We start from the raw sequence: 27,906 nt of genomic DNA on the forward strand, positions 1-27,906 counted from the left end.
ATTATTCACAGTCCCATGGCTATTCATCAATCCCCTGGATATTCATCGACCTCCTCTCGACCTCTTGGATGGTCCCATCGACCCCTGGGGATCGATATTGACCAGTTTGAGAATCATTGGTCACTATCGGTAATATGACGTACAGCGCCTGATCATGAGTCAATTAATTGCCACATCTCCCAGGTGCTCTTGCTTTAGAATCATGAAGGCATTATAGCGTGTATCTAATGTGAGAGACTTGCGCGGAAGAAATTGGATAATAACGATGGTAAAAAAAATAGATAATAATAATAGATAGAATAAAAAAATAAATAAATAAATAAATAAGAGGCTAACCATTGTTGCAATTTATTTTATTGAAGTTATTTGTCAGCAATATTAGTACATTACCCTAAGCACTATTTAGCAATTCATATGACACTCATCCTAAGAAAGGTTCCAATATATGAATAGATAAGAGGGCACTGTCCTAATATGCCAGAGAAAGCACGAATCATACTTGGGTAGACAACGATCTCAAGGTCAGAGTAATCTTAGGGTATCAGCAGCCCTGCCCTAAAAGTCTTTCCTCCACTTTCTATCGTCATCCCAACCCCACATCAAGATATATGCACTGTTCGGTCTCTACGACTTACGATTGACTGCTGGCCGTCCTTTGAGGACTACACGTCACGATCTCATCAAAATCTACAACAAAAATAAACAACTAGCGGGAGACACCAAACAAACAAGTAAGATGCAGTTAGCACGTTTGATTTCTTCTGAAAAGTTAAGTATGTGGGCCAGAATTCAGCTTTAAAGAGTAGAAAATTAGGAGGATATGGAAGCACAATCTCTTAATTCCGAGGTTAATACTTACACTATATGTTAGATAGAATTAAGATTACAAAAATAATATCATGCAATATATATCAACTTTCGAAAACTTGTCAAAGCAATAAGGGTAGGTTATCATAGGTTCGGTTTAGTTAGATTAGCTTAGATTTACGTAAGTGGTTAGGTTTGTCAGGTAAGCATGCTAGTGGCAAGATCAAGATTAGGATGGCCGCGCTGCTTGGTATTATTTTTGATACGGCCCTCTAACGTTCCCTAACCTTCTTCCACCCCAACCCCCAAACAAGGTTGGTGGCATGTGAGAAATCGGTGGTTTTGAGTGGGATAAGAGAAACTAGTGAAATATGGGTGTTTGAAAAAGTCTACGGGTATTTAATTAAACATTACGGTTCTAATTAATTTTTTTTCGAACCTATCCTATATAGTCCCCACCCGGACGCCTGCGATTGACTTAACCTAACAAAACATAAACGTGACCTAACCTAACAAAACGCCTAAAAATGCTCCTTTAATAATTTCATTGTTTACTCTTGACTGCTGCACAGCTCACTGGACTTAGAAAATCTTGAATTTCTGCCACACTCTCCATGTACTATTACAGTCATACAACACACGCGTCCCACAATTTCTCTATGTTTACGGCAAGGTCACTGACCCTTCTACTTGTTATGTGGGTTTTGTGCTTGTATCTGATGCAGCTGGATGACAAAAGCTTCACTCTCTTCTTAATATTTACCAACCCTTTACCTTGTTTAGTTTTGTTTTAACAAGTTTCCAGAAGTTGATACATAATGCATGATATTCTGCAACATTACTTTTATCTGACTTGTAGCACTGATTGATTCTTGTTCTTGTTTGGGGATTTGTGGGCCTTACAGGGTGCAGTGCCTCAGCCTCTGATGGCAGGTGCTGGTGTGTAGCAGGGGAGTTATTTTGTTAAGCCCTGGGAAGCTGTCCAGTTTTCTTGAAAAACATCCCTTGTGTACTTGAGTGTCTTGAAGGCCAAACCAGGGTCTCAGGAGCCACCCAGGAGCTCTGTTAATGAAAGCCTGTGAGGATATAGGGTTATACCAGTGAGAGGAAGGGAATGGTGGCAAGTGCTGTCCTTTCATGCAGATTAAAGTCATGCACTGTACTCCTGCATTTCATAGCAGGTTCCTGGGAGCATTTATTACTACCATTGCATTAATTTTGATGCATTAGATTGGCTTGTCTCTACATTCTTGGTACTTTTTGTATCTTGTGATGTCAAAGATATAGTGCTGTGTGTGTGAATACAGGCAACACTGCCCAAGATTTCTTAGCTGGCTCTCACTGCCACCAGCACCTCAGACAGCAAAAGCTTACATATTATCAAATAACAAGTTTATTATTGTAAAAGAAAGATGGATAATTAAAGTAATGATAATGATAATGAAGATGCATACAGTTTTTCCTGTTCATATATCCTTTTCTACATCCTTCAGATATGAACATCAAATAAACCTATGTAATATTCATATGCCTGACCACAGCATGCCTAGGACAAACATGTATGTGTGTGTGTGTGTGTATTTACCTAGTTGTATTGTACAAGGTTCGAGCGGGGCTCATAGTGTCCTGTCTCCATATCTCTATTTATCTCATTTTTCTTTAAAGTTATGCACACTTTGTGCTGCAACTATTCCATTATCCAATGCATTCCTTTTTTCCACCATTCTGTGTGGAAAACTGTATTTTCCAACATCCTTCACACACTGCCTCATCCTGATCTTTTCATGTCCTCTTGTCCTTCCATCCTCTTCCGCCAACATCACCAGGTCTTCTTTATCTATCTTTTCAATATCATTTACTATCTTATACATTGTTATTAGGTCCCCGCATTCTCTTCTATCTTGTAAGGTTGGCAGTCCATTTTCTCTAGTCGTTCTTCATATATGAGGTCCTTTAATTCCGGCACCATCTTTGTAGCAATCTTCTGTATCCTTTCCAGTTTTCTTATATCTTTTTTAGAACTTGGAGACCATACCACTGCTGCATATTCCAGCCTTGGGCGTATCATGCTTGTGATGATTTTTTTCATCATATCTTTATCCATGTAATGAAATGCCACTCTTATATTAGTCAACATCCTATATGATAGTCGAAATATCTTGTTTGTTTATGTGTTTATCAGGGCTCAGATTTTCTTGTATGATCACTCCAAGATCTTTTTCCTCTTTAGTCTTCGTTATTTGCTCCTCTCCCCTTAGATAGTTCCATACTGGTCTTCTCTTACTCTTTCCTAGTTCCATAATGTGTGTGTGTGTGTGTGTGTGTGTAATTCACTGTTTGATCTGCTGCAGTCTATGACGAGACAGCCAGACGTTACCCTACGGAACGAGCTCAGAGCTCATTATTTCCGATCTTGGGATAGGTCTGAGACCAGGCACACACCACACTGGGACAACAAGGTCACAACTCCTCGATTTACATCCCGTACCTACTCACTGCTAGGTGAACAGGGGCTACACGTGAAAGGAGACACACCCAAATATCTCCACCTGGCCAGGGAATCGAATCCTCTGGCTTGTGAAGCCAGCGCTCTAACCACTGAGCTACCGGGCCATGTGTGTGTGTGTGTGTGTGTGTGTGTGTGTGTGTTAAACTCAGACTCTTTGTTCTACTTATGTTTTATTTTGTGCAAAAATAAAAAAAAAAATAAAATGGATTTCTTGTTTTTTGTCATGGAGCCTATGAATATCTGGGGAAGAAGGGGCACATGACTCGCAAGTGAAAATTTTGCAAAAAAAGATAAGGATAAACATAACTTTCATGATTATCAGAAGTAAGAGTATCTATATTGAAACTGCAAATTGACAAAATGTATACAGAATATTATTATTTTCAGAATATCATGAGTAACCTTGAAGTGGTTGATAATTACAAGAATGGCCCAGATCAAGTAAGTCAGTTATGTATCTTTATAGTACATATCAAGAATATAAAAATAGTTTTCTTCATTCTTTGTTTTATATATTTATTTATTTATTATGATTTATTTATTTATTTATTTTTTTTTTTCATTTTGTTGTGATGGCACTACTGCAGTCTCTCTTTAAAGTTGACACCAATTCTCAAATCTATGCTAACAACACAACACTGAATGATTCCAGGCTTAAGAGTAGTATTTCTGTCCAATGTCTACTCTCTTTATCATACCTTTTATTGAAATTCTCATGGTTATGATGTAATCTTTTCTATTTTCCATACCCACCTTGTCTGGTCTAACACTTCCAGGTATGTTTCACTTTTCACTGGACAACTGATGCTGTCTTTTAGAGGAGGGTTATACCTGTCTCATACATATACCTCAAAACTGTCAATTTGGTGTACTTGCTCCTATGGCACTAGATGCCTCAAATTTTGTCTACAAAGTGAACTGTTATAAATGCAGAGTAAATTGCATGAAGAAAGATGAAATTAAGTATTGTTGATATGTGAACTTTCCACAACTTTCTGACTTGTATTTTTTACAGATATTTATTTATTTTTTCATAATGACAAATCATATCATAAATCTTTGGTATCTAGATAATATTAACACTCAAATGCTTGCAGGTGTTAAAATTTTTGTGATTTTTAAATTTAGGATTTAACCTGTTTCTAGATATTGAAAACATAAAAGGTCATTACAGTTTGAAAGCTGAACTGTAATGAAACAAAGTCTATTTATTGGAAATCAGAGACTTTATAATTTTTAGACTCATTGCATGTTTTTTTTTTTTTTTTCATTATCTCAAGGTTATTCCTGCATCATCTCTTAAAACCTGGGATGCAGATGGAGCCACACAATTGTCTCTGTCAGATGAAGAGGCTGCATCCTTTAAACCCATATCAGTGTACACCATGTTGAAAGAGACAGCAGAAAACTATCCAAACCATCCTGCCTTGGCTGTTAAAAGAGGAGTATGGAAGTATGAAATATTTCTTCTCTTTTTCTGTTCAATTACATTACACACATTATTTTCAGAAATGTTTGTAGCTTGTTTATAGTAGTAAAATTGCATCTATGTAAGAATAACTTAATTGGATGATGTTGGTGCAGACACTGGACGTATAAGGAGTATTTTGAGGAATCCAAAGCAGTAGCAAAGGCTTTCATTAAGTTGGGCCTTGATAGATTCCATGGCATCTGCATCATGGGCTTCAACTCTCCAGAATGGGCTATAGCTAATTATGGTAAGTAAGATATTTACAGAGCTCAAGATTCTTTTATAGGCAAATTTTCTCTTCTGGATTGTGGGAATATTTTTTCTTAAAATTAGACTTGCTTCCTAACTTTCCTTCATTAGATTTCATAGTTATTCCCTTAAGGACTGGGATGTTCCTCTTCGATATCCCTTTTTGCCAGATCATTTTTGACAATGAACAAAAATAGGTAATTTTCTATCACCAGCTTCCCAACTCTACCTTGACAGATTACTTTAACCATATGCACTAGTATTACACTTTTCAATCTCCTGTAAACCGAAACTCTCTGTGGTGAACTGATGAAGTTAAAGTAACTTTCAGCATTTTCTTAGCTTTTGTTCAGATGGTTATGTGATGTGCAGTGGCCTGGCTGGGGCTCCAGCTCAGGGAAACCAACCCTCCTTTATGTGCTTTCCTTACCAGTATCTCTCAGTGACTCATTTGCATGAGTGCCAAAATCTAAAATATTGTAGAGTCATTAAAGGAAATAGTATTGCTGTCCATCATTTATAGCATGCAAAGAAAATAAATTGTCGATGTCACAGCTGAAATTTACATGAGTGAAACAAGTGTACTAGTGTTTAATTTTCTCTAGTAAAACCTTTTCCAAGACTTAAAAGAGTAACTTCAAACCCTCTTCCAAATGCACTTTCACTAGGAGGCTGTTTTGAAGGAAATCTCCCATTATGTAGAGTGGGGCTACTCATCCTTGATCGAGGAATCACAAGAAGAGGAATGATTATTTCCTCCTGTAGCTTCACTATGGTTTGCAGAACATTTAAGGTTCAGAGGGAGACATCATTGTGAGGAAAGGATGCTAGCAGTTGTTATTGTTCCAGAAGTGTTGTACTTTTTGTTGTCTCTGCTGCTAATGACCTGAATTCAAATGATTATATCAATATTTTCATGCAGGTGCTGTGTTTGCTGGTGGGTTGTCTGCTGGAGTATATACAACCAACTCTCCAGAGGCATGTAGACACTTGGCTGACAACTGTGATGCTCAAATAATTGTTGTTGAAGATGTTGCATGCCTGAATAAATTTTTAGCTGTCAAACGCTTCCTGCCCAGCATAAAGGTGAGTAAAATATACATTTTTCTATTGACTTTCAGAGTTAAGTTATATTGTGCTTGAATATTTAAATATTGTTATAAGAGAGAAAAAAAAAAAAAAAAACATTCTGGTTTGATTATATGTACTATGATATATAAGTGAAATTAAATGTGGTCTTATTTTTCAGGCTATCATTCAGTGGTCTGGTGCTCCCTGTACACCAGGAGTATTGTCTTGGACAGAACTCTTAGCCATTGGCCTGGCTGAGAAAGATACTGAATTGAATGAAAGGCTTTCACTGTCAGCTGTGAATCAGTGCTGCACCCTCATCTACACCTCAGGTACACTTATTCTCATTTTCTCTTAGAGCTGATGTATAGTTGTAATGTGTCACAGGGTGGGCTTTGATTTTGAATTACTATTACAGTTCTTTGGATATTGAAGTTCATTTAATTTTTTATTCATTATCATTTGCTTGATTATTTTCAACTTTGTTTTTTTTGTTAGCATTAAAGATAACCATGGCCACTGGCCATGAGTTTATGCCTAATATATATACTATGGCAAGAGGACATTAATTTGACAAGCAGTAGACCAGGAGTGTTTTGGATTATTAGATTTGTCGGATTATTGGGATGTAACCCTGAAAACACAATAGGCTACATAAATGATAAAGTAGTAAGTAATGAAAAATGAAGACACTATATGATATGGGTTGTTTTACAATGCAAATACTACTTCATACACGTCAGCTGCTTGATCTGCTGATTGCTCCTCACCAGTAGCATCAATAGCCAGTATGAGGTATGCATGTTTATTATTATTATCTATCCTGGAATCTGGGTGTTTCATCCCTCAGGATCTGAAATAAGGGGCATTCCAAATCACCCTCCAGAAGCTTGTGAAAGATTATGGAGCTCTCCAGAGTACACTGTTGCTGAGTTATGATGTCACTCATGGCTCACACCAGAGGTGATACACTTACCCCCCAGCAGGGGACAATGTTGTAGGCCTACTTAAAACTTCATTTCTTCTGTGAATAATTTCTATTGTGTTTAGTATAGGGTCGTCAATGAGCTCTTCCTGCGATTAAAAAAGCAAGCCAGTCTCCTGTGGGTGACCTTTTTTTATTTTATTTTTTTTTTTTTTATTTATTTATTTTTTTATTTTTTTGTGCTACAGCTGATTGACTGTCCCAAGTGAAGGGGCTGGTAGAATGGGGGGGGATGGCATTAATGTCCTGTGGAATGCATACTTGGTAATCATCCCTGCATATATTCTAGATGAATGCCAGAACTGTTACACCTGTGGTTTTCAACCTGGGGCCCATGGCAAGAATTTAGGGGGGGCCATGTTGAGCTGTTGTAAATTGTACATTTCTAAATATTTTTAAAAGTATGAATAAAAAAGTGCATCACTCTGTTCTGGCAGAAAAAAACATTTTCTTTCAACTTTGGTTATTAAAAGCTACATAATGTTGCAGTGAATGTAGTATGTGTACATGTAAATGTGTGTGTTCAAAATTGTAATTGTTTGTGCAATGTGGGTGTGAGAGACAATATGGAGAACAGATGGCATTGAGATGGGAATGAGATGCAGATCAGGGTGGGATTTGTGAGACAAGTAAAGTTAGGAGACACTGGTGTTCACCAGTCACGCTGTACTGATTCCCTGCGGAATCAGTTCCAGAACTGGCTTCACCGACTGGTGAATACCAGTCTCAAAACTGCCAGCATGCCTGGTAATTGCCAGTCAATGTGTTGGCATCTCCATGATTCTGGTAATCACCAGTTGCACTTTATGGATTCTCCACAGTACCGGTTCCAGTGGTTGCACCAGTCCAAGGAACCAGTTCCTTGAATATTAAAGTTATTGGTTCTTGCCTGCCATTACTGTGTTGGTCAGAAGTGAGGGAGCATTGGTACTAGTGTCTACTTCCATCCCTCGCTGCAAGGGTTGCTTCTGGCGCCTGGTTAGAAGTTGTGCAATGATCTAATTTTTGCCATGAAGTAATTTCTTTTCACCCCCCCTTCAAAAATTTGGACTGTTGGGAAAAGCAAATCATAGGTGTTTTAATTAATATATTTTTACTGTAATATGATTTCATATTTTCAGGTACCACTGGACCACCAAAGGGAGTAATGTGTTCACAAGATCATCTGATTTGGGCAAGTCATCAGTACAAAATAAATGGTTTACTGAAAGATACTGAAGAATGCATGGTATCATATCTTCCTCTGAGTCATTTGGCAGCTCACTTACTGGACATCTACATATCATGTGTATCAGTTGCTACAGTTTATTTTGCTCAACCAGATGCCTTGAAAGGATCTTTGCTACAAACTCTCCTTGAGGTAAAATTGGCACGATATTTTCATGTAAAATGCAATATATATATATATATATATATATATATATATATATATATATATATATATATATATATATATATATATATATATATATATATATATATATATATATATATATATATATATATATATATATATATATATATATATATATATATATATATATATATATATATATATATATATATATATATATATATATATATATATATATATACAGTGGAGACTCAAGACTCGAACATCTTAATAGTCAAACTTTTCAATACTTGAACGCAAAAGTTCAATTTAATACTTGAAAAAATACTTGATAGTTGAACATCCACATATGTGGTTGTAAACAAAGGCTCCCTGATCTCTCTCTCGCCCCTTCGCCAGTTGTGCTGCCGATGTCACCAGAATAATATTCTCGTGTTCTGTCAATAGTTTTTCATTTATAAACTTATGTAAACACCAAAGGCTTATTAGTGGTAAAAATATCTAGTAATTGAACGGCTGCACACATAGATGTAAACAAAGCTTTGTCCTCTCCCTAGCCACAGCTGCCATTGTCCTGTTCTGATACCGGTTTTACTGGAAATACCAGTAAAATGGTATACTGTATACCAGTGCACATACTTAGTCCTGGTGTAGTTTTGAAAAAAACATTCTTCTACATTCTGTAGTTTTCATTTACAAACTTTTTATGGCACCAAAGAGGCTTATTAGTGGTGAAAATAAGGAATCTAGTGGGACTGCAAGTGTTTGTGAGCAATAGCCCTTACTAGCAAGTTCACAGGAACCACACAAAGAGAAAAGTTACAAAGTTGTTTTCATGGATGGTGACTTGTCATCCAACAACCTCCCTCTTCCTCCCCTTCCTTCTCCCCTCCTCTTCTACATTATCCATCACCATCCTTCACTTACAGTATGTACAAATCAGATTGTAAAAAAAAAAAAAATTACATTGAATTTTTTTATAAACTTGAAGTTTTGCTAAGATTAGAACAAATTACCTGATTTATAGGTATCAATAGTTGAACTTTTTGATACGCAAACAGCCATTTGGAAAAAGTAAAGTTCAAGTATCGAGTCTCCGCTGTTTGTATATATATATATATATATATATATATATATATATATATATATATATATATATATATATATATATATATATATATATACAGGTTGAACCTCCCAAATCCGGCAACCACCGGACTTTAGACTTGCCGGACCATGGAAAATTCTGAACTATAGGTGGTCCCCAAAACGCCCACTATATACTTACCCTGCATTGTACAAGTGTAGCTGTAACATTGTTTTGATATATGATAGTTGTACATGAAAATATACATGCAGAAACATATAGAAAAACACGTTGTAAATTAAGTTCAGCATGGAAAATTTTTGCCTTCGCCATTATCATCTCGCCGGACACAGGGACGTTACCAGCGCGCCGAAGCTTAAACCACTGTATGACAGCACTGTCTTAATCACTGCTTTTACCCTCCTTAAGTGTTCTACGAACCTCCATGTTCTTCTTTCTCTCACACTCACTGTAAAACTTGAGAAGTTGATTCTTCTGCTTTTTTATATCATAGACAGTTGATGAGCCAATGTTGTACTGTTGGCATAGGGTCCGCACTGAAACACCTTTATCTAGCTTCCTCAATAGGTCCACTTTCTGTTGCACTGATATTGTCATATGTTTGCGCTTTTTTTTGGTTCACACACAACACTATCACTTCCTGGTCGCTTGGAAGCCATGTTTAGGGGCAAATATTAAAAAAAAAAAAATGCTTATGCACCTAGGGGGGTGGTGTTTGCAATGAGCGGCAGCATGGCACTGATCCAGATTTGACCCAGAATGCCCAGGCTCCAAAACACAGTACAGCGCCGCCGTGTCCTAGCGGCAGTCCGGCAAATTACTCTGGCCAATTCAAAAATTCCGGCAAAGAAAAATTTTGCCGGATTACAGGTGTTGCCGGATGAAAGAATACCGGATTGAGGAGGTTCAACCTTATATATATATATATATATATATATATATATATATATATATATATATATATATATATATATATATATATATATGTGTGTGTGTGTGTGTATAGTTAACTCTCGATTAACATTAGGGTTATGTTCCTAGAGACGTGTTATTCAAAATTGTGCTATTCAAACATAATTTTCCCACAGAAAACAATGGTAATATGGAGGGGGGCGTTATGTTCCTGGCCACTGGGAAAGTCTGCCTATTTTGGGGATTTTGCTACTCAAACATTAAAAAGCTAGTAATGCATCACTAGATCATAGAAACAATAAAAACACATGTTCTCGTTTTATTAGCTCTGATGGTATGTAATGTGCTCTCCCTCGGTCCTGTTGCATGGACAGTCAATCACCGAGGTCTTTTCTTCCTTAGCATAGCGATCTAATACTTCCACTTCTTTTTCAATGGTCATAGTCCTCCTTAATTTCTTGAAATCACTTTCCTGTGAGGACATTGAAGGATGCTTGGATGTCATAGTATAGGACACTAGGTGAAAGTGCAGAGAAATTATCCACTCACAATGGGAGTTAGCTTCAGACTGAGGAGTGAGGTCTCATATTATGTTTGCAAAGCAGCATTTCTATTAGCTTTTTACAAGTTTTACCACCAAGAAAAGATTATTTTGTGATGCACAAAGGGAAATCTTGCATGAAACTCAGAAAACAAAGCAGGAGATGAGGAGGCATTTGTCAGCCGATGATTGGCGGCAGCCGCTTCTTCCTCTTGTGATCCTCTTTAGCTTGTGTGTTGTTTTCACCACAATATTTGTGTTTCCACCCCTTTATTGCCTGCTATAATGGATATCATACTGTTGTATTCATATACGATCATGCCATGAGGATCACCTTGACTTGGTGACATAAGTGATAGCTCAGAGACTCTCAACCATCACTCACTGCCACAGAGTCAAGGTGATCCTCATGACATGATTGTATATGAATACAAAGGTATGATATCCATTATAACAGGCAATAATGGGGTGGAAAGCAACACACAAGCTAAAGAGGGTCACAAGAAGAAGATGCGACCGCCGCCAATTGTCAGCTGGCAAATGCCTCCTTATCTTCTGCTTTGTTTTCTGTTCCATGCAAGATTCCCCATTGTGCATCACAAAACAATCCTTTCTTGGTAGTAAGGCTTGCAAAAAGCTAACAGAAATGTTGTTTTGTGAACATAAATGTATATATGTATGAGACAGTAACACCTCGGGAGGTGGTATTTCTGGCTACCTTCTAGCAACCTACGTAGTTACCATGGCAACAATGTCTTCCTATGTCTTTGTGGAGACAGCTGCAATTGCTCCGTTCCTTAAGTTTCTTTGATCCCAGCCTAGTGTGGCCCCACCTGAAGCAGCATGGGTACATGTGATGTCATCTAGTAGAGTTAACCCACATTGAATTGAATGAATTGTGTTATCTAATTGTATCTTCTTAAATATCAAGTCATATTAAATCAAAATCATGTTATTCAAACTCATGTTAATCGAGAGTTCACTGTATGTATATATATATATATATATATATATATATATATATATATATATATATATATATATATATATATATATATATATATATATATATATATATGAATAGTTAGACTTATAGACAAAAAAGGTATGAAAAATGTGCAACTATTTTGAAAATCTTTTAGAGTGATCTTTATACAGTAAGTAGATCTTTTTACTTCCTTAGGTTCAACCAACTCGGTTTTTGGGTGTTCCCAGGGTATGGGAAAAAATGTATGAAAAGATGCAGGAAGCAGAAGCTAGTGTAGGAGGCTTGAAGAAAAAAATTTTATTGTGGGCCAAGTATCATGGCTTAAACTACTACAATGCCATAAGAGATGGGAGGTAAGTATAAATTTTATCATGCTTTTTTTTCCTAGTACAGTATGAGTCCTGTTTAGATAATGAGAGAGAAACAACAAAAATAATATACTTGCTGTTACCATGAGGGACTTTATCTAAATTTTGTTCATGATAGTGAAATTTGTGAATGCTGCCCTGATTCTGCATAACCACATAACCATGGTTGTAAGAATTTTAGTAAAGTGAAGTCTAATTTATTGACGCATTACTATGTTAATCTTCCTGCTCTTGTATGAATGTCATTTTTCTGTCAAGGAAACTTTATACAATTTCTTTTTCCAAGCTGATTTTTCATAATGTGGGTAACCATGATTGTAAGAATTTTAGTCAGACCTTTGAATCCAATGAAAGCAAAGGGAGATGTTGGTGTAGTGGATAAGGTGGTGAGCATGGGATTGGGCAGATGTCCATACGTAGGTTCGAATGCCACCACATACCGCCTTGAAATTTTGTAATTTGTCGAGTGGTTTAAAGTTACCTATATGTCACCATGATATCCAGGTTCTAGGTGGTAAAATTGCCTTGCACAAAAGATGCGCTTGGGTGGTAATATGGGCCCTAATATGGGAACCATTATAAATAAAATTGCCTGTGCCACCAATAGATGGAAGCTGAACAGTGCTTTGCATACTCTTCAAGTATACCTATAGGCCATGAAAAAAAAAAAAAAAAAAAAAAAAAAAAAAAAAAAAAATCATATTTATCTAGTTTTGCCTTATGAAAAGAGTGATACTCACACTGTCTGATCCTCATATGTAGTATTGTGTTTGTGTTGCCATTTTATCTTGGTTACCCTCATCATTATGAGAGCTTATAAACAAACATTTTTTTTGTCTAAAACCCTGACTACTGTAATTATTTTTTCCTATACAGAATCCTAAGTTCATATGAGGTCGTGGCCAATTCACTTGCTAAATCCTTAATCATAAACAAAGTCAAGGCAGCAATTGGCTTGAGTCGTGGTACTGGCTTGATCTCAGGTAGGTTTGTGTGTGATTGATGTATATATAAATGCCAAAAGTAACCAAATTGTATGATCATAGATGAAAGCAAGTATTGAATCTCTTGAAAGAATTACCTATGCATTGTAACCTCTGAACATAACTTTAATTCATTCTGGGTTGTAATTTATAACCTGAAAATTTGTATTTTCAGTAATTTTTTCTCCTTTGAAGATAAAATGAAATGAAATTAGTTTTATCTATAATGTGTTCAGCACTCACCATCACACTAATTGGGATTATTCCTAGTAACTAACATTGGTGTAAGTATTGTATTGGATATATATATATATATATATATATATATATATATATATATATATATATATATATATATATATATATATATATATATATATATATATATATATATATATATGTGTGTGTGTGTGTGTGTGTGTGTGTGTGTGTGTGTGTGTGTGTGTGTGTGTGTGTGTGTGTGTGTGTGTGTGTGTATTCACCTAGTTGTAATTGTTTTTTACCTAGTTGTAATTTTACAGGGCCTGGGTATCATACTCGTGTGTCCCCGTCTCCATATCTACACACATCCAACTTTCCTTTAAAACTATGCACACTCCTGACACCACCTCCTCACTCAAACTATTCCACACCTCCACACATCTCTGTGGGAAACTATATTTCTTCACATCCTTCAAGCATATTCCCTTGGCTATCTTTTTACTATGCGATCTCGTAGTTCGATTTAAATTTTCTTCTCTCAACATCATTTGCTCATTATCCACTTCATCCAAACCGTTCAACAGTTTATAAACCTGTATTAAATCTCCTCTTTCTCTTCTTTGTTCCAAGGTAAGCAAATTCATTTCTTTTAATCTCTCCTCATAGGTCATTTCTGCCAATTCCGGAACCATTTTTGTTGCCATTCTCTGCAATCTCTCCAACTTCCTTATATGCTTCTTTTTATAAGGGGACCAAACCACCCCAGCATATTCCAATCTTGGTCTAATTACCGTACTAATTAATTTCTTCATCATATCTTTATCCATATAATGAAAGGCTAATCCAATATTTCTAATCAAATTATATGTTTCTCCAAACATCTTATCAATATGAGCCTCAAACTGCCCATGGTCTTGTATTATCACTCCCAAATCCTTTTCCTTTTCCACCTTTTTCAACACTACTTCTTCACCCATCTTATATGACCCTCTTGGCCGTCTTCCACTCTTCCCCATCTCCATCACATGACTTTTGCTCAGATTAAATTCCATCTCCCACCTCTTGCTCCACTCCCAAATCTTATCCAGATCTGCCTGTAAAATTTCACAATCTTCTTCACTCTTCACACACCTACACAACTTTGCATCATCCGCAAACAAATTAATATAACTGTTTACTCCTCTGGCATATCATTAATATAGACAAGGAAAAGTATTGGTGCCAGCACTGAACCTTGTGGGACTCCACTCTCCACCACCAACCAGTCCGACTTTGCATCCCTTATTACCGTTCTCATCTCCCTCCATCTCAAGTAGTTTTCCATCCACTTTAACACTTTTCCTTCAGTCCTCCATAAATCTCTAATTTCCATAGCAGTCTCATGTGAGGTACCTTGTCAAAAGCTTTTTTAAATCCAAATATACACAGTCCATCCATCCCTCTCTCTTGTATTTTGTCAACCACTCTTGAATAAAAGCTCAGTAGATTTGTTACACATGACCTCCCTTTCCTAAAGCCAAATTGATGATCCGATAATAACTTATGATCCTCCAGGAACCGTATCCAATATTTCTTTATCACCCTCTCACAAATCTTACCGACCACACTTGTTAGAGACACAGGTCTATAGTTAAGAGGCTCTTCCTTACTGCCTCCCTTATAAATGGGCACCACTTCAGCTCTTTTCCACTCTACTGGTACTTCCCTGTTTCTAATGAGCACCTTATAATATCATATAATGGATCAATCAATTCTTCTCTACATTCCTTCAATAATTTTCCTGAAACTTCATCTGGTCCCATCGCTTTATCATCTTTAAGTTCCTCCAACATTTTATATAACTCCTTTTAGGTATCTTAATGTCATCCATGTGCACATTTCCTTCTACATTCTGAGGCTTTACAAACATTGTTTCTTTAGTAAATACTTGTTGAAACCTATTATTTAGCAATTCCGCGATATTCTTAGGGTCATCTACTATCCCTTGCTCTCCTTTTAATCTTTCAATGGACTCTCTCTTTTTAAGTTTACCATTTATGAACCTGTAAAATAATTTTGGATGTTCCTTACTCTTGTCTACAATATCTTTTTCAAATTTTCTTTCTTCCTCCCTCCTTACCCTCACATACTCATTTCTTGCCACTATAATTCTCCTTATTTAGTATGTGTGTGTGTGTGTGTGTGTGTGTGTGTGTGTGTGTGTGTGTGTGTGTGTGTGGGCCATTCAGATTTGAGAAAATTCACATTCATATTCAAGTTTAGAGTTTCTATTCCATTGGACTTCCCGTTATTATCATTTTCATTTACAACTATTTTATGATGTGTTATACTTTGTCTATTTCTAGCTTGCAACGGGATTATTGTCTAGTCTGGTAAGCTTGATACTGATTGGACAGTGACCTGAAGAAAGTTGTTTTTCCCACTCACCTCAAGAAATGGCCTCTTTGCACCACATGCTTTACCTCTATGATCTGTGGCTTACTTATTTCACATAACATTGGTGAAATTCAAAGATAGTATTATGAAAGTTAATTAGTTTTTTTTTTTCTAAGCTTATTGTATAGTAGAAATATCAAGCTACTGTAAATACAAATAATGACATTCTGTCTGCCCATGTATAGAATATGCTTCATATGTTCTGTTCAGATTACTTTTAATGCTTTAATGCTTAAAAAATGGAAACATTAAACCCTGTATCTAGAATATTGAGGAGTAGAAATATTATGGATTCCAGGATTTTACAGATTACTGAAATAAAAACACTAACACCCTTACTTTTTTTGTAATTTTACTGAAGATACATTAGTGTAAATTAATTATTTTTATGGAGAACAACTCATAAGTTGGCATATATTCCAGAAAATTATTCATACACAAGAGAAGTTGCTGCAGTATAACCACATAATAGTAAAGATGTTAGTGCATATGTACAGTACATAGTCCAGTAATCTGTAAAACCTTAAGATTCAGCAATTTTTCTTGTCCTTTACATTTCAGGTACAGGATTCCCTGTTTGTATTTGTTTAAGCATTGCATAATGTAACAACATTGAGATTTTTATAAGGATATTTCTGTGAAATATATATCTTTTTTTTTTATATATATATATGTAGGAGCTGCTCCCATTTCTAAGGAAGTCTTGGAATTCTTTATGAGCTTGGACCTACCCATTATGGAGGGATATGGGCTTTCAGAGAGCATGAGCATATGTTCGATGAATAAGACAGAAGAAAGAATGTTCAAGCTTGGAAGTGTTGGCAAGGTAATTGAATTTTAGTTTTTTTTACTTTTATACTTAAAAATGGCTGTTCCCTCTTGCTTTAAGTTTGACTAAGTCTCTCTCTCTCTCGCAATTTTTTTGTGAGATTTACATGATAAGCCGTCACTTAGTTTTTTTTGTGAAACCCAGCTAGCAAAATTATATATATACAGTGGAGACTCAATACTTGAATGTCTAAATACTTGAACTTTTCATTACTTGAACGCAAAAGTTCGATTTAATACTCGAAAAAAAAATATCTGATAGTCAAACGTCCACACACGTGGTTATAAACAAAGGCACCCTTGCGTCCCCTTCCCCCTCACACGTGGTTATAAACAAAGGCACCCTTGCGTCCCCTTCCCCTTCCGCCTGTCCTGTTGTGACTTGTGCTGCTGCGGTCATCAGAATAACATTCTCCTGCAGTCTATCTGTAGTCTTTCATTTATAAACTTACTTTAACACCAATGGCTTATTAGTGGTGAAAATACATCAGGTCATCAAACGGTTGCACATTTGGTCGTATACAAAGCTTCTCCCTTCTCGCAGCTGCACTGTACCGTTCTGATACCGTATTACTGGTAATACCGGTATACCGGATGTCGGTGCTCATTCCTATAGTCCTGCCGTGTCTTTGGAAAAACAGCAGTCTTCTGTGTTCTGTCGGTAGTTTTTCATTTAGAAACTTACGATGGCACGAAAGAGGCTTATTAGTGATGAAAATAAGGAATTTAGCTAGAGTGCCAGTGTTAGTGAGCCACAGCACTCCACTAGTGGTTTCACAGGAATCACACCAAGAGAAACGTTACATTTTCGTGGATGGTGACTCATCCTCCGGCTACCTCCCTCCTTCTCCCCTCTTCTAAGTTATCCATCACCAACCTTCACTTATGCTATGCACAAATCAAAATTGTAAAAAAAAAAAAAAAAAAAAAAAAATTCTTACAAATTTGAGGTTTTGCTAAGAATAGAACGAATTACCTGATTTATAGATATCAGTCGTCAAACTTTTTAATACTCGAGCAGCCATTTGGAACTAATTAAGTTCGAGTATTGAGTTTCCACTGTATTATATGCCAAAACATTATGATTATTTTGTAATTACTATATACAGTTATTACATAATTACATAAATGTATGGAGTCGTGTTGATGTTGCCATGACATTTTATTCTTAAAAACTTCAATTTTTCATCTGATGCATAATTTCTAAATCAGTATTGTTTTTGTACAAATACTTCTTGAATAGTCCGTAAACTTAGAGGAGAGTCTTTAAACATAAACAAATTTCAAATATTTTTGTGTTATTATTGTGTCTTTACTTAAAGAGGAATCCTTATACACTGTTATAAATTACTTTAGAGCTCCTAAGAATGCAGCTTTGATGATAATTTTTTTTCTCTTTACAATAGAATGTAGATACTTGAAAAAACCCTACTTTTACAACTGTTACATAATTTTTATATCAATATTGTCCTTCTCCAAATGCTTCTGCAAAAAAATTCATTTCAAAATATTTTTTTGATATTACTAGAATATAATCTTTATTTAAAGAAGAACCCCTATTTACAGTTATAAAGTGTCTTAGAGTTTTCAAAATGCATAATAGATGACAAACTTTATTAACTTTAAAATAAAATTAAGATACTTAGGAGGACATGGCTTTTCAAGTGATACATAATTCCCATGTCAATATTTTTCTTATCTAAATACTCCTTGAATTGTTTGTAAACTTAAAGAAAAATCTTTTATCGAAAAAAAAAATGTAACTTTTTTGTACAAGTTCAGACCAGCGTTAAAAAATAGAATATAAATGTAATTTGAAATATTATTGTGTTATTATTATAATATGTTCCTTATTTAAAGAGGAATCCTCATACACAGTTATAAAGTACTTTAGAACTCCTAAGAATACAGCATTGGTAATAAACTTTTTTTCTCTTTATAATAAAAATTAGATACTTAAAATGATCCACTTTTTCAACTGATGCATGATTTTTATATCAATATTGCGTGCTTTGGGGTCCGAAGGGTCTCCAAGCGCACGGGTTCGAATCCTACCCACAGTCCAAGTGTAGGTTGGGCTTCCTCACTTGGGGCAACGGTTTCCTAGCGGGTGGGCTTTGAGATAGGAGGTACCCTAAAAAGTATCCCCTTTAGCCCATAAATTCCCGCGAAAAGCCCACATGGTATATGGGAAAAAAAAAAAAAAACACTTCTTGAATTTTGTGTAATCTTAGTGGAATTTTTCTCTTAATTTTTTTTTTTCAGTTTAAAAAAAATACAAAAAATTAATTTGAAAATAATTTTCTCTGATTATTCGAATATGTTCTTTATTTAAAGAAAGCTCTTATATACAGTTATAAAGTGCTTTAGAGTCCATAGGAATGTATTATAGATAAAAAAAATTTATTGCTTTAAAATAAAATAGTACTTTAAAAAAGCATTACTTCAAGTGTTATATAATTTTTATATCAAGATTCTTATTCTTCAAATACTTCTTGAATGGTCTGTAAACTTAAAGAAAAATCTTTTATTGTAATTTTTTTCAATTTTTTGTATAGGTCCAGGACTTGCGTTAAAATAAAAAAAAATTAATTTCAAATATTTTTGTGTGATTGTTTTAGTATGTTTTTACTTAAAGAAGAAACCTTATACACAGTTATAAAGTACTTCAAAGTTCATTGGAATGCAGCTTAGATAAGAATTGTGTTTAGTTTAATGTAAAATGAAGTTACTTAAAAAAATATATATATTTAGCTGACATAATTCTTGTGTCAATATTTGCCTCCAAACACTTCTTGAATTGTGTGTAAACTTAGAAGAAAATCTATTATTGCAAAAGGTGTTACATTTTTTGCACAGTTCCAAAAGTGTCTTACAAAATCTTTTCAGCAGGTGTCTAGTAAATCCTCCATACCTCATATTATGTTTTTGTTTACATCAATGTTTTACGTTATGACAATGCTATAAATAATGACCTAAAAACCTGACATATTCTAAATTCTACCAAAATACAATAGTGTGTTTACGTAATGTGATTCCTGGGAATATTAGTTGGTTGGCTCCTGCCTGTTGTTGTTCAGTTGTTCAGAGCTTATAGGTTTTTGGTGAGATTTTTAGTGGCTCATTACATTCACAGAATTTCTTATTGTATGTAATAAAAGGTATTTCTTAGATTTTATTTTTTTAATGTAATAATTTGTAAAAACGTAAAACACTAACAAAACATTACCCTCACTAGATTCTACCTCAGACTACTTGCCGCTTGGAATACTTCAGTGGATGCAAGCCTGGAGAAGGAGAGATATTAATCAAAGGTCGAAATGTATTCATGGGATATCTGAAAATGCCAGAGAAAACCAATGAGACTGTAAGTATTATTGTATTTAAATGAATACTTTATTATTCACAGATTATAGTAATGTTATAAATATTATTGTATTTATGATAATATTTTCTTTAAATAATCCCTGCCCCTTTTTGTGAACTGTAGATTGATGATGAGGGCTGGATGTGTACAGGAGACATTGGCTCTTTCAATGATGATGGGTTCCTGTATATTACTGGACGTATTAAAGAGCTGGTCATCACAGCTGGTGGTGAAAACATCCCTCCTCTTCTCATTGAAGATGCTGTGAAGAAGGAGCTTCCATTCATCAGTAATGCCATGCTTGTTGGTGACAGGCAAAAGTATGTAGTGATATATTTGTCATGAATAGATCAATAAGCAGAATGAGAAGGCTTGACATTTACTTTTAGGGCAAGTATTTGAAATTTTTTTTGACTTTCATGCATATTTGCCCTAATTATATAAATTTTTTATTGGGGCAGAGCAATCTGAGTGTTGTTCAGTTTTTTTTTTAAATGTAGTTTCTCTATTTATCAACTCAACATAACATTCCAGATTACTATTCCTTCATTAGTAATATTTAATTGACGTCTTATTATACGTTGACCATCTTCAGCTTGTTCTTACTGAAAATTAATGTAAATTGGAAATTTCACATACCATCTCTCACTAAAACAGCTTTTATGAAGTTAAACATTCTCATACACCTCTGCCATTTTTTTTCTAATTTCCCCAACTGCTAACTATACAGAGGGCCTATCCATTAATTTATGAAGTACTCTTCAAAGATGTATTGAGACATGGAACAGTTTGAATGAAGAAGTAGTGTCTGCAACGAGTGTGCATACTTTTAAAGTAAGATTGGATAAGTGTAGATATGGAGATGGGGCCACACGAGCATAAAGCCCAGGCCCTGTAAAACTACAACTAGGTAAATACACGCACACACACACACACACACACAAAGGTGGAAAAGAAGAATGCATTGAGTGATGAAGTTGTTTCAGCACATAATGTGCATAACTTTAAAGTAAAATTGGATAAATGGAGACAGGACACTATGAGCCCCGCTCAAACCCTATACAATACAACTAGGTAAATACACACAATAAGATATTGAAAAGATCTGGGAATGGAGCCAAAAATGTTAATTAGAATTTAATACAAGGAAATGCCATGTAATAGAAATGAGTAAAAGTGATAGAAGACCTACAGGGGAATATAAAATGGGAGAAGAGATTATAATGAAAAGGAGTGAAAAGAAAGACCTGGGTGTGACTATACAAGACACCATGGCTCCAGAAAGACACATAAATGGACTATTTGTTTCAATGTAAAAGACACTAACCAACATCAGTGGCATTCAATTATATGGATAAAAGTATGATGAAAAAGACCATAACCACTAAGAGAAGACCTAGACTAGGATATGCAACAGTGGTATGGTCACCATACAAGGCAGAAAGACATCAAGAAACTAGAAAGAATCCAAAGGACTGTTACAAAGATGGTCCCAGAAGTAAAGGATCTTCCCTATGAAGAAAGACTGAAGGAAATGGAACTACCAACTTTGAAGGAAAGGTGGGAAAGAGGAGACATTATAACGATGTATAAGTTAGTAAACCATATGGAAAAGATAGACAAGACCTGGTATCACTGACAGAGGTTGGAGATAGACGAACAAGCTAACATTCCAAGATCATTATCGTTATCTGATAAATTCACAGTTACGGTGTTTGGTAATTTCTACCCTCGATTCTATTTACAGTAAGAAAAATTTACAGATATGGTATCTGCTCGTGTTTTGTGTACACTGTACCATAGCGCCACCACGCCACGCGGCCACCACAACAATGTTTCTTTCCACGTTTCCCACTAAACGCAAGTGAAATCCTTACGGCGTGTTTTTTGTGGATATTATGAATAAGGGCTGAAATCCCTACTGTCCCTTAGCCTCGGGAGGGACATCATCTAATAGAATATGTGGTGAGTGAAAGGTAAATAAAAACATTTTCTGTTTATTTCTTTTGTGCAATACATTTTTTTTATATGACTATTTTCATATATTTACATGTCTGTAGAGGTGACTTTTGATGTGCTGGAACACATCCCCTATTATTACATGTTATAATGGGTTCAGTATACAGTAATTTTGATTTGCGGTAAGATTTTCAGGAACGCATATGTACCGTATAACAAGAACTTACTGTATTTGAAAGAAGAGAAACCAGATTAGTCGAAACTAAGTTAGTGGGTGACATGGACCATTTGAATATTGGGGATGGGGACTACAATGTTTGGTTTAGAAATAGAACAAGAAAGCAAGGGAGAGGTGTAATACTGTTAATCAAGAAAGACTTTCTGGTGGATTCAGCTCTTTATGGGGAAGGGAAGGCAGAGATATTGAAAATTAGCCTAAAAAGAAACATGGGAAGACACCTGAACATTATCGTCACTTATGTACCATCCTATACAAATTCATGGATGGAGGAAAAACATAGAGAAATGTTGGAAGGTACAAGGGTTTGCCTCTCAAGGCTGTTGGAGGAGAACAATGAAATATTAATGATGGGGTACTTCAACTATAAAGAGGTTTTATGGGAGGATTGGACCACCGAACATCATGGGGAAACAGATTGCTAGAATGGATCCAAAACAATACAATATTTACAGGGAATGATACACCATCCAGATTTGACCTCGTTTTCACCAAGGATCACGTCAATATTGAGGAAGTAAGATATAATAGCCCATTAGGTAAAAGCGACCATGTGCTGGTTGAACTTTGAACAACAGAAAACTGCCTGAGCACAAAAAAAAGAAACCTACAAGAACAAATAGTTAGACTACAGTAGAACAAACTTCAAACAACTAACAAAATATTTTGAAGATATGGACTGGAATAAAACACTTCAAGCAAGAGACATAGAAGAAAGGTGAAACATCTTCCTGGAGACCTACAACAGAGGAGTTGAGAGATGGGTACCAAAGAAGTCAACAGGGAACTTATTTAAGAAGGATTGGTATAATATAAAATGAGCCACAGGCAGGCAGGAAAAAGAGAAAGCTTGGAAAAAGTGGAAGAAAAATATGAGAAACAACCTGTGGGCAAACTGAAAAAGGAACGAACTTCTTAAAATACGCAGAGTTAAACAAAATAACTATGAGAAAAATTTTGTAGGCAAATGTAAAGATCAAACTAAGTTATTTTACAAATATATAAATGAAAAATTGAAGAATAAAGAAGACATCAGCAGAATAAAAATTGGTAATGACATGATTAATTACACTTAAGAGATGGCTGAGGTGTTCAACAGAATATTTCGGTCAATGTTCACTGAAGAGGATGAATTTAAGAGAGAGAGACTCAGGACTAATAGTGAAAATGACTTGAAAGAAATTGTTGTAACAGTTGAAGAAGTAAAGGATATGTTGGAGGGATTATATGTAAGAAAAGCAATGGGTCCTGACGATGTGTCAAACTCAAAGAATTCTCAAAGAATGTAGTCCACAACCAGTCTAAGTATTACATAACTTAATACCACTCTGTTGGAAGGAAGAGTCTCCAAGGACAGGAAACATGCTGATGTTACTCCAATTTAGAAGGCTGGAAACAAAGAAGACCTACTTAATTATATACCAATATCCCTAACAAGTGTAAATAGCAAAAATTAGTGAAAAGATAATTAAGAAAAGATGGGTGAAAAACTTGGAAAACAACAAGGCTATAATGGAGAGACAATTCGGCTTCAAAGAGGGGAGGTTGTGTGTAACCAACCTGATAAGCTTCTACTCAAGGATAATTGACATAATTCAAGAAATTGATGGATGGGCAGATTGCATTTATCTAAACTTCAAGGAAGCATTTGATGGAGATGGGACAGCATGAGCCTAGTGTGGCTCTTGTCTTGTATCTTACAACCAGGTTAATACAACTAGGTAAATACATACACACACACACACGTGTATATATATATATATATATATATATATATATATATATATATATATATATATATATATATATATATATATATATATATATATAAATTACCTACATGTCACATGATACCCAGGTTCTAGGTTGCTTAATCAAAGATGCGCTTGGGTGGTGATCGGGCCTTAATATAGATACCACTAATGGGTGGAAGCTGAACAGCGCCCAATACTCTTCAAGTATGCCTACAGACACTGTAGTGATATATATATATATATATATATATATATATATATATATATATATATATATATATATATATATATATATATATATATATATATATATATATATGTGTGTGTGTGTGTGTGTGTGTGTGTGTGTGTGTGTGTGTGTGTGTGGGGATGGTCCTTTATGGTGTAAAATATGACATTAAACATATCATGTTGATGGTGGAAGTACTGGGAAATGACTTACCACCTCTGACCATAACCATCAAAACCTTATTCTTCCTTACATATACTATCCTCATTTACATTAATGCATTAATCTCATTTTCTGTTTTCACACTCTTCTTAACTTTTTAATAGGTACCCAATTTATTTAACCATTTACCAGGCTGGAATTTTTATGAAATATTTTCAAATTCACCTCCCTTAAAATACCATCCATATTACAAAAATTAAGAATTGTTAAGCCTTCATGGTTGATAGAGTGACTGCTTTTAGAATAGTGTTTTATTCACCAATATTTCTATATACATAGTGATATAATGTAATTTGCTTCTTTCACTTTTATGTGACATGTTACTCCACATTATGCAGATACTTGTCAATACTATTGACTTTGAAAACTGATGTCAGTGAAGAAACAGGAGAACCACTGGATACTTTGTCTCCCCAGTGTCTAAGGATGATGATAAATCTAGGGCTGCCTCAATTGCATACAGTAACTGATGCTTTGAGAGACTTGGAGAAGAATCCTCAGGGAGTCCTGGCCACTGCTATACAGGAGGGTATTCACAGGTAAGTGTATCACATATTTAGGAAATATATACTTACCTTGCAATTTATGCAATATTTAGTTCTTCAGTAGTATGCAGAAATTTTATCTTACATAATTTGGCCAGTATACAATACTAGGTTCTTCAGCAATATGCAGAAATTTAATCTTACATAATTTGGAAACTATTTTTATATAAGGAGTATGTGGTTCTGTTCCTTTTTGTGTATTAGAATAAAAAAAAAAGTTGGAATGTTACATTGTGTCAATATAAATAGACAGCTCACTTGGTGATAGGGGTTAATCACATGAACACAAAATTAAGAAAAATAAGCTTGTCTCTCTCTCCAAGGAAATGTGACTTGAACAGTCCCTACTCAGGGAATATGACATGTCTGTGTTCTTCTATCAATTTGAATTGCTTGCAAGCTTATCATGCAGGTGAACTTGCATATGTTTGACTTAGCAGCAACTGTCCTTAACACTCAGTTTCAGAAGCTCAAGTGCGTTGTTTTTGTAAATATCACAGTTTAACTTGTTAGCTTTACACATCTTTATAAAATGACATTGTCAGAGCTGGGCGCGACTTAATTTTTTTTCAGGTGCGACTTCGACCTTGTGACTTTGCTGCTGAACCTGATGAGACTGCAACTTTATGACTTTATTTTTGGCACTCGCCCTACTTCTTTTGACTTAAGACTTTGAGACTGCGATTTTTTTATCTGGGTGTGACTGCTAAATTATAAAGTAAACATTAGCATGATAACAAAACATCCTTTTATAAGGCAGAGAAACACATATCTATTACTTTTTTTATTATTTTCTTAGTTAAAAGACAACTTAAACTAATATCTACAGGTCATCATCCACAGAAAATTAGCAGTGCAACTTTGCTAGTCCAAATTTTCAAGACATTTGCAACTTTCAACTTTGTGACTTTGAAATTCATGGTGAGGCAAAGTCACAAAGTTACAAAGTTATAACTTGGTGCTGCAGTGTCCAGTTTTGTAACGTGCAGCCTTACACATCTTTACTAATTTACAATTTCCAAGTTTATTTTCCTCAAGTCTTTTTTAGTTTTCCCAAATTATGTGTTATTATACCATATGTTTGAGGTTTTTACTACATACTTGTGTTTTCTTATTTAGATGAAGTTGCATAGAGAGAGGGAAATCTAAATTTTGTACCAGACTCTCTCAGAAACTTTTGATGTGTCTAAGGCAAAAACAAAAGTTTCACCAATATCTCTGAAAAAAGTTGACCAAGATACAGTATGGAAAGTGAGAAGATCACCAGTAGAGTAATCTTGGCAAAAGCCATACTGGCGATCAGATGAAAAATTGTGAAGTAATAGATGTTTAAGAATTTTGCCAGTAGATTAAAAAAACTTTAGATAGATAGAACATTAAAACAATAGGATGGTAGTTTGAGGGATTAGAATGGTCACTCTTTTTAGGAGAAGGCTGAATGTAGGCAAACTTCCAGCAAGAAGGAACAGGTATATATATGTTGATAAACAAAGTTGACAGAGTTTGACTAGGAAAGGTTCAAGCATGTAGGTACAGTTTTGAAGAACATTACAAGGGACTCCATTATGTCCATAAGCCTTCTGATGGTTTAGTTCAGCAAGGGCATGGCAAACATCATTGTGAAAGATTTTGATTAGTAACATAAAGTAGTCAGAGTGGTAGGATGAGAGGGAGGAACAATGTTGAATCATCCAAGGTAGAATTTAGCAGAGGTTTCAGAAAATAATTCACCTCAAGAAATTGAGGAGATGGTGATGCCATCAGGTTGAAGTAAAGGAGAGAAAGGTGTTGAAGCTTAGTTATTGAAGATGTTTTTGGCCAGATGTCAGGAATCTCAAGGGGTGTTGGATTTCAAAAGAAGTTGACACTTTCTATTAATGAAGGAGATTTTGGCTTGCTCTGTGCAGAAAATAACATAACAGAGTAGTTGACCAAGAAAGAAAATTTTCACTTACCATTCTCAATGGTGAATATTGATTGCTGGCTTAAAATATATTTTGTTCAAGTTTGGCACTCATTTTATCCTTTCATTTTCATCTTTTTATTATTTCTTTTGCGGGAAGAAATTATCTGTAGTTGCTGTAAGATTTTTTCCTCTCTTTTTTGGTAGATATAATGATCATCATGCAGTATCAAGAGCACAGAAAGTACAACGGTGGATGGTCTTACCTCATGATTTTTCTCTGCCTACCGGAGAACTAAACAACACACTAAAGTTGAAGAGAAGTTTTGTGATGGAAAAATACTCAGATACCATAAATTCTTTATACAGTTCAAAAGATCCTTGGGAAAATAAAAGCAAACTGTAGGCAAACAATATGTCAGTATGAGTTACCACATTTTTTCATAGTGCAAATGAAGGCAACATTGATGATAATTGCATGCATGATAGAAATATTACTCTTTTCTTGGGGTTGAAATTAATTTTGTTCTATTTATTTTGTGGTGCTTGTACTGATGAGTGCGAGACAAACAAGTTATGATGATAATATCATTCAATCATAGATCTTCACGTGTTGGGCTTGAAAGGTGTTGATGTAGCAAAACTCATGAATTAGATTCATGGTGGTATATAGTGCAATAAGTGTTTCTATTCTTTCTTTGATTTTATTTATAAGCTTAATAGTTTCTCTATTGTGTATTCTTTGTTTTAACATTTTAGTGCTCTAATTTCTTATATTATGTGTGTATATATATATATATATATATATATATATATATATATATATATATATATATATATATATATATATATATATATATATATATATATATATATAT

At 35.0% G+C, this 27,906-nt stretch overlaps 1 protein-coding gene across 4 annotated transcripts; it reads left to right on the top strand.

Moving 5' to 3' along the window:
- Positions 1–460: 460 nt before the first annotated feature.
- LOC123505690 (long-chain-fatty-acid--CoA ligase ACSBG2-like) lies at positions 461–27,814 on the top strand. Of its 4 annotated transcripts, none has more exons than XM_045257336.1 (14): positions 462–731; positions 3,704–3,757; positions 4,597–4,769; positions 4,901–5,034; positions 5,959–6,122; positions 6,286–6,439; positions 8,214–8,452; positions 12,191–12,348; positions 13,240–13,346; positions 16,742–16,809; positions 20,050–20,178; positions 20,302–20,498; positions 24,919–25,119; positions 27,236–27,814. In XM_045257336.1, exons 2-14 carry the CDS (start codon positions 3,710–3,712, stop codon positions 27,432–27,434), a joined length of 1,971 nt encoding a protein of 656 aa, XP_045113271.1. In that variant the 5' UTR covers positions 462–731; positions 3,704–3,709; the 3' UTR covers positions 27,435–27,814. The 4 variants fall into 4 exon arrangements, with proteins under 4 accessions (XP_045113272.1, XP_045113271.1, XP_045113269.1 ...); XM_045257334.1 differs by having other exon boundaries at positions 463–731; positions 16,661–16,809; XM_045257335.1 differs by lacking the exon at positions 462–731 and adding an exon at positions 1,037–1,121 and having other exon boundaries at positions 16,661–16,809.
- Positions 27,815–27,906: the final 92 nt, after the last annotated feature.

The sequence above is a fragment of the Portunus trituberculatus genome, chromosome 18, assembly GCF_017591435.1.
Source record: "Portunus trituberculatus isolate SZX2019 chromosome 18, ASM1759143v1, whole genome shotgun sequence".
Taxonomy (NCBI): Eukaryota; Metazoa; Arthropoda; class Malacostraca; order Decapoda; family Portunidae; genus Portunus; species Portunus trituberculatus.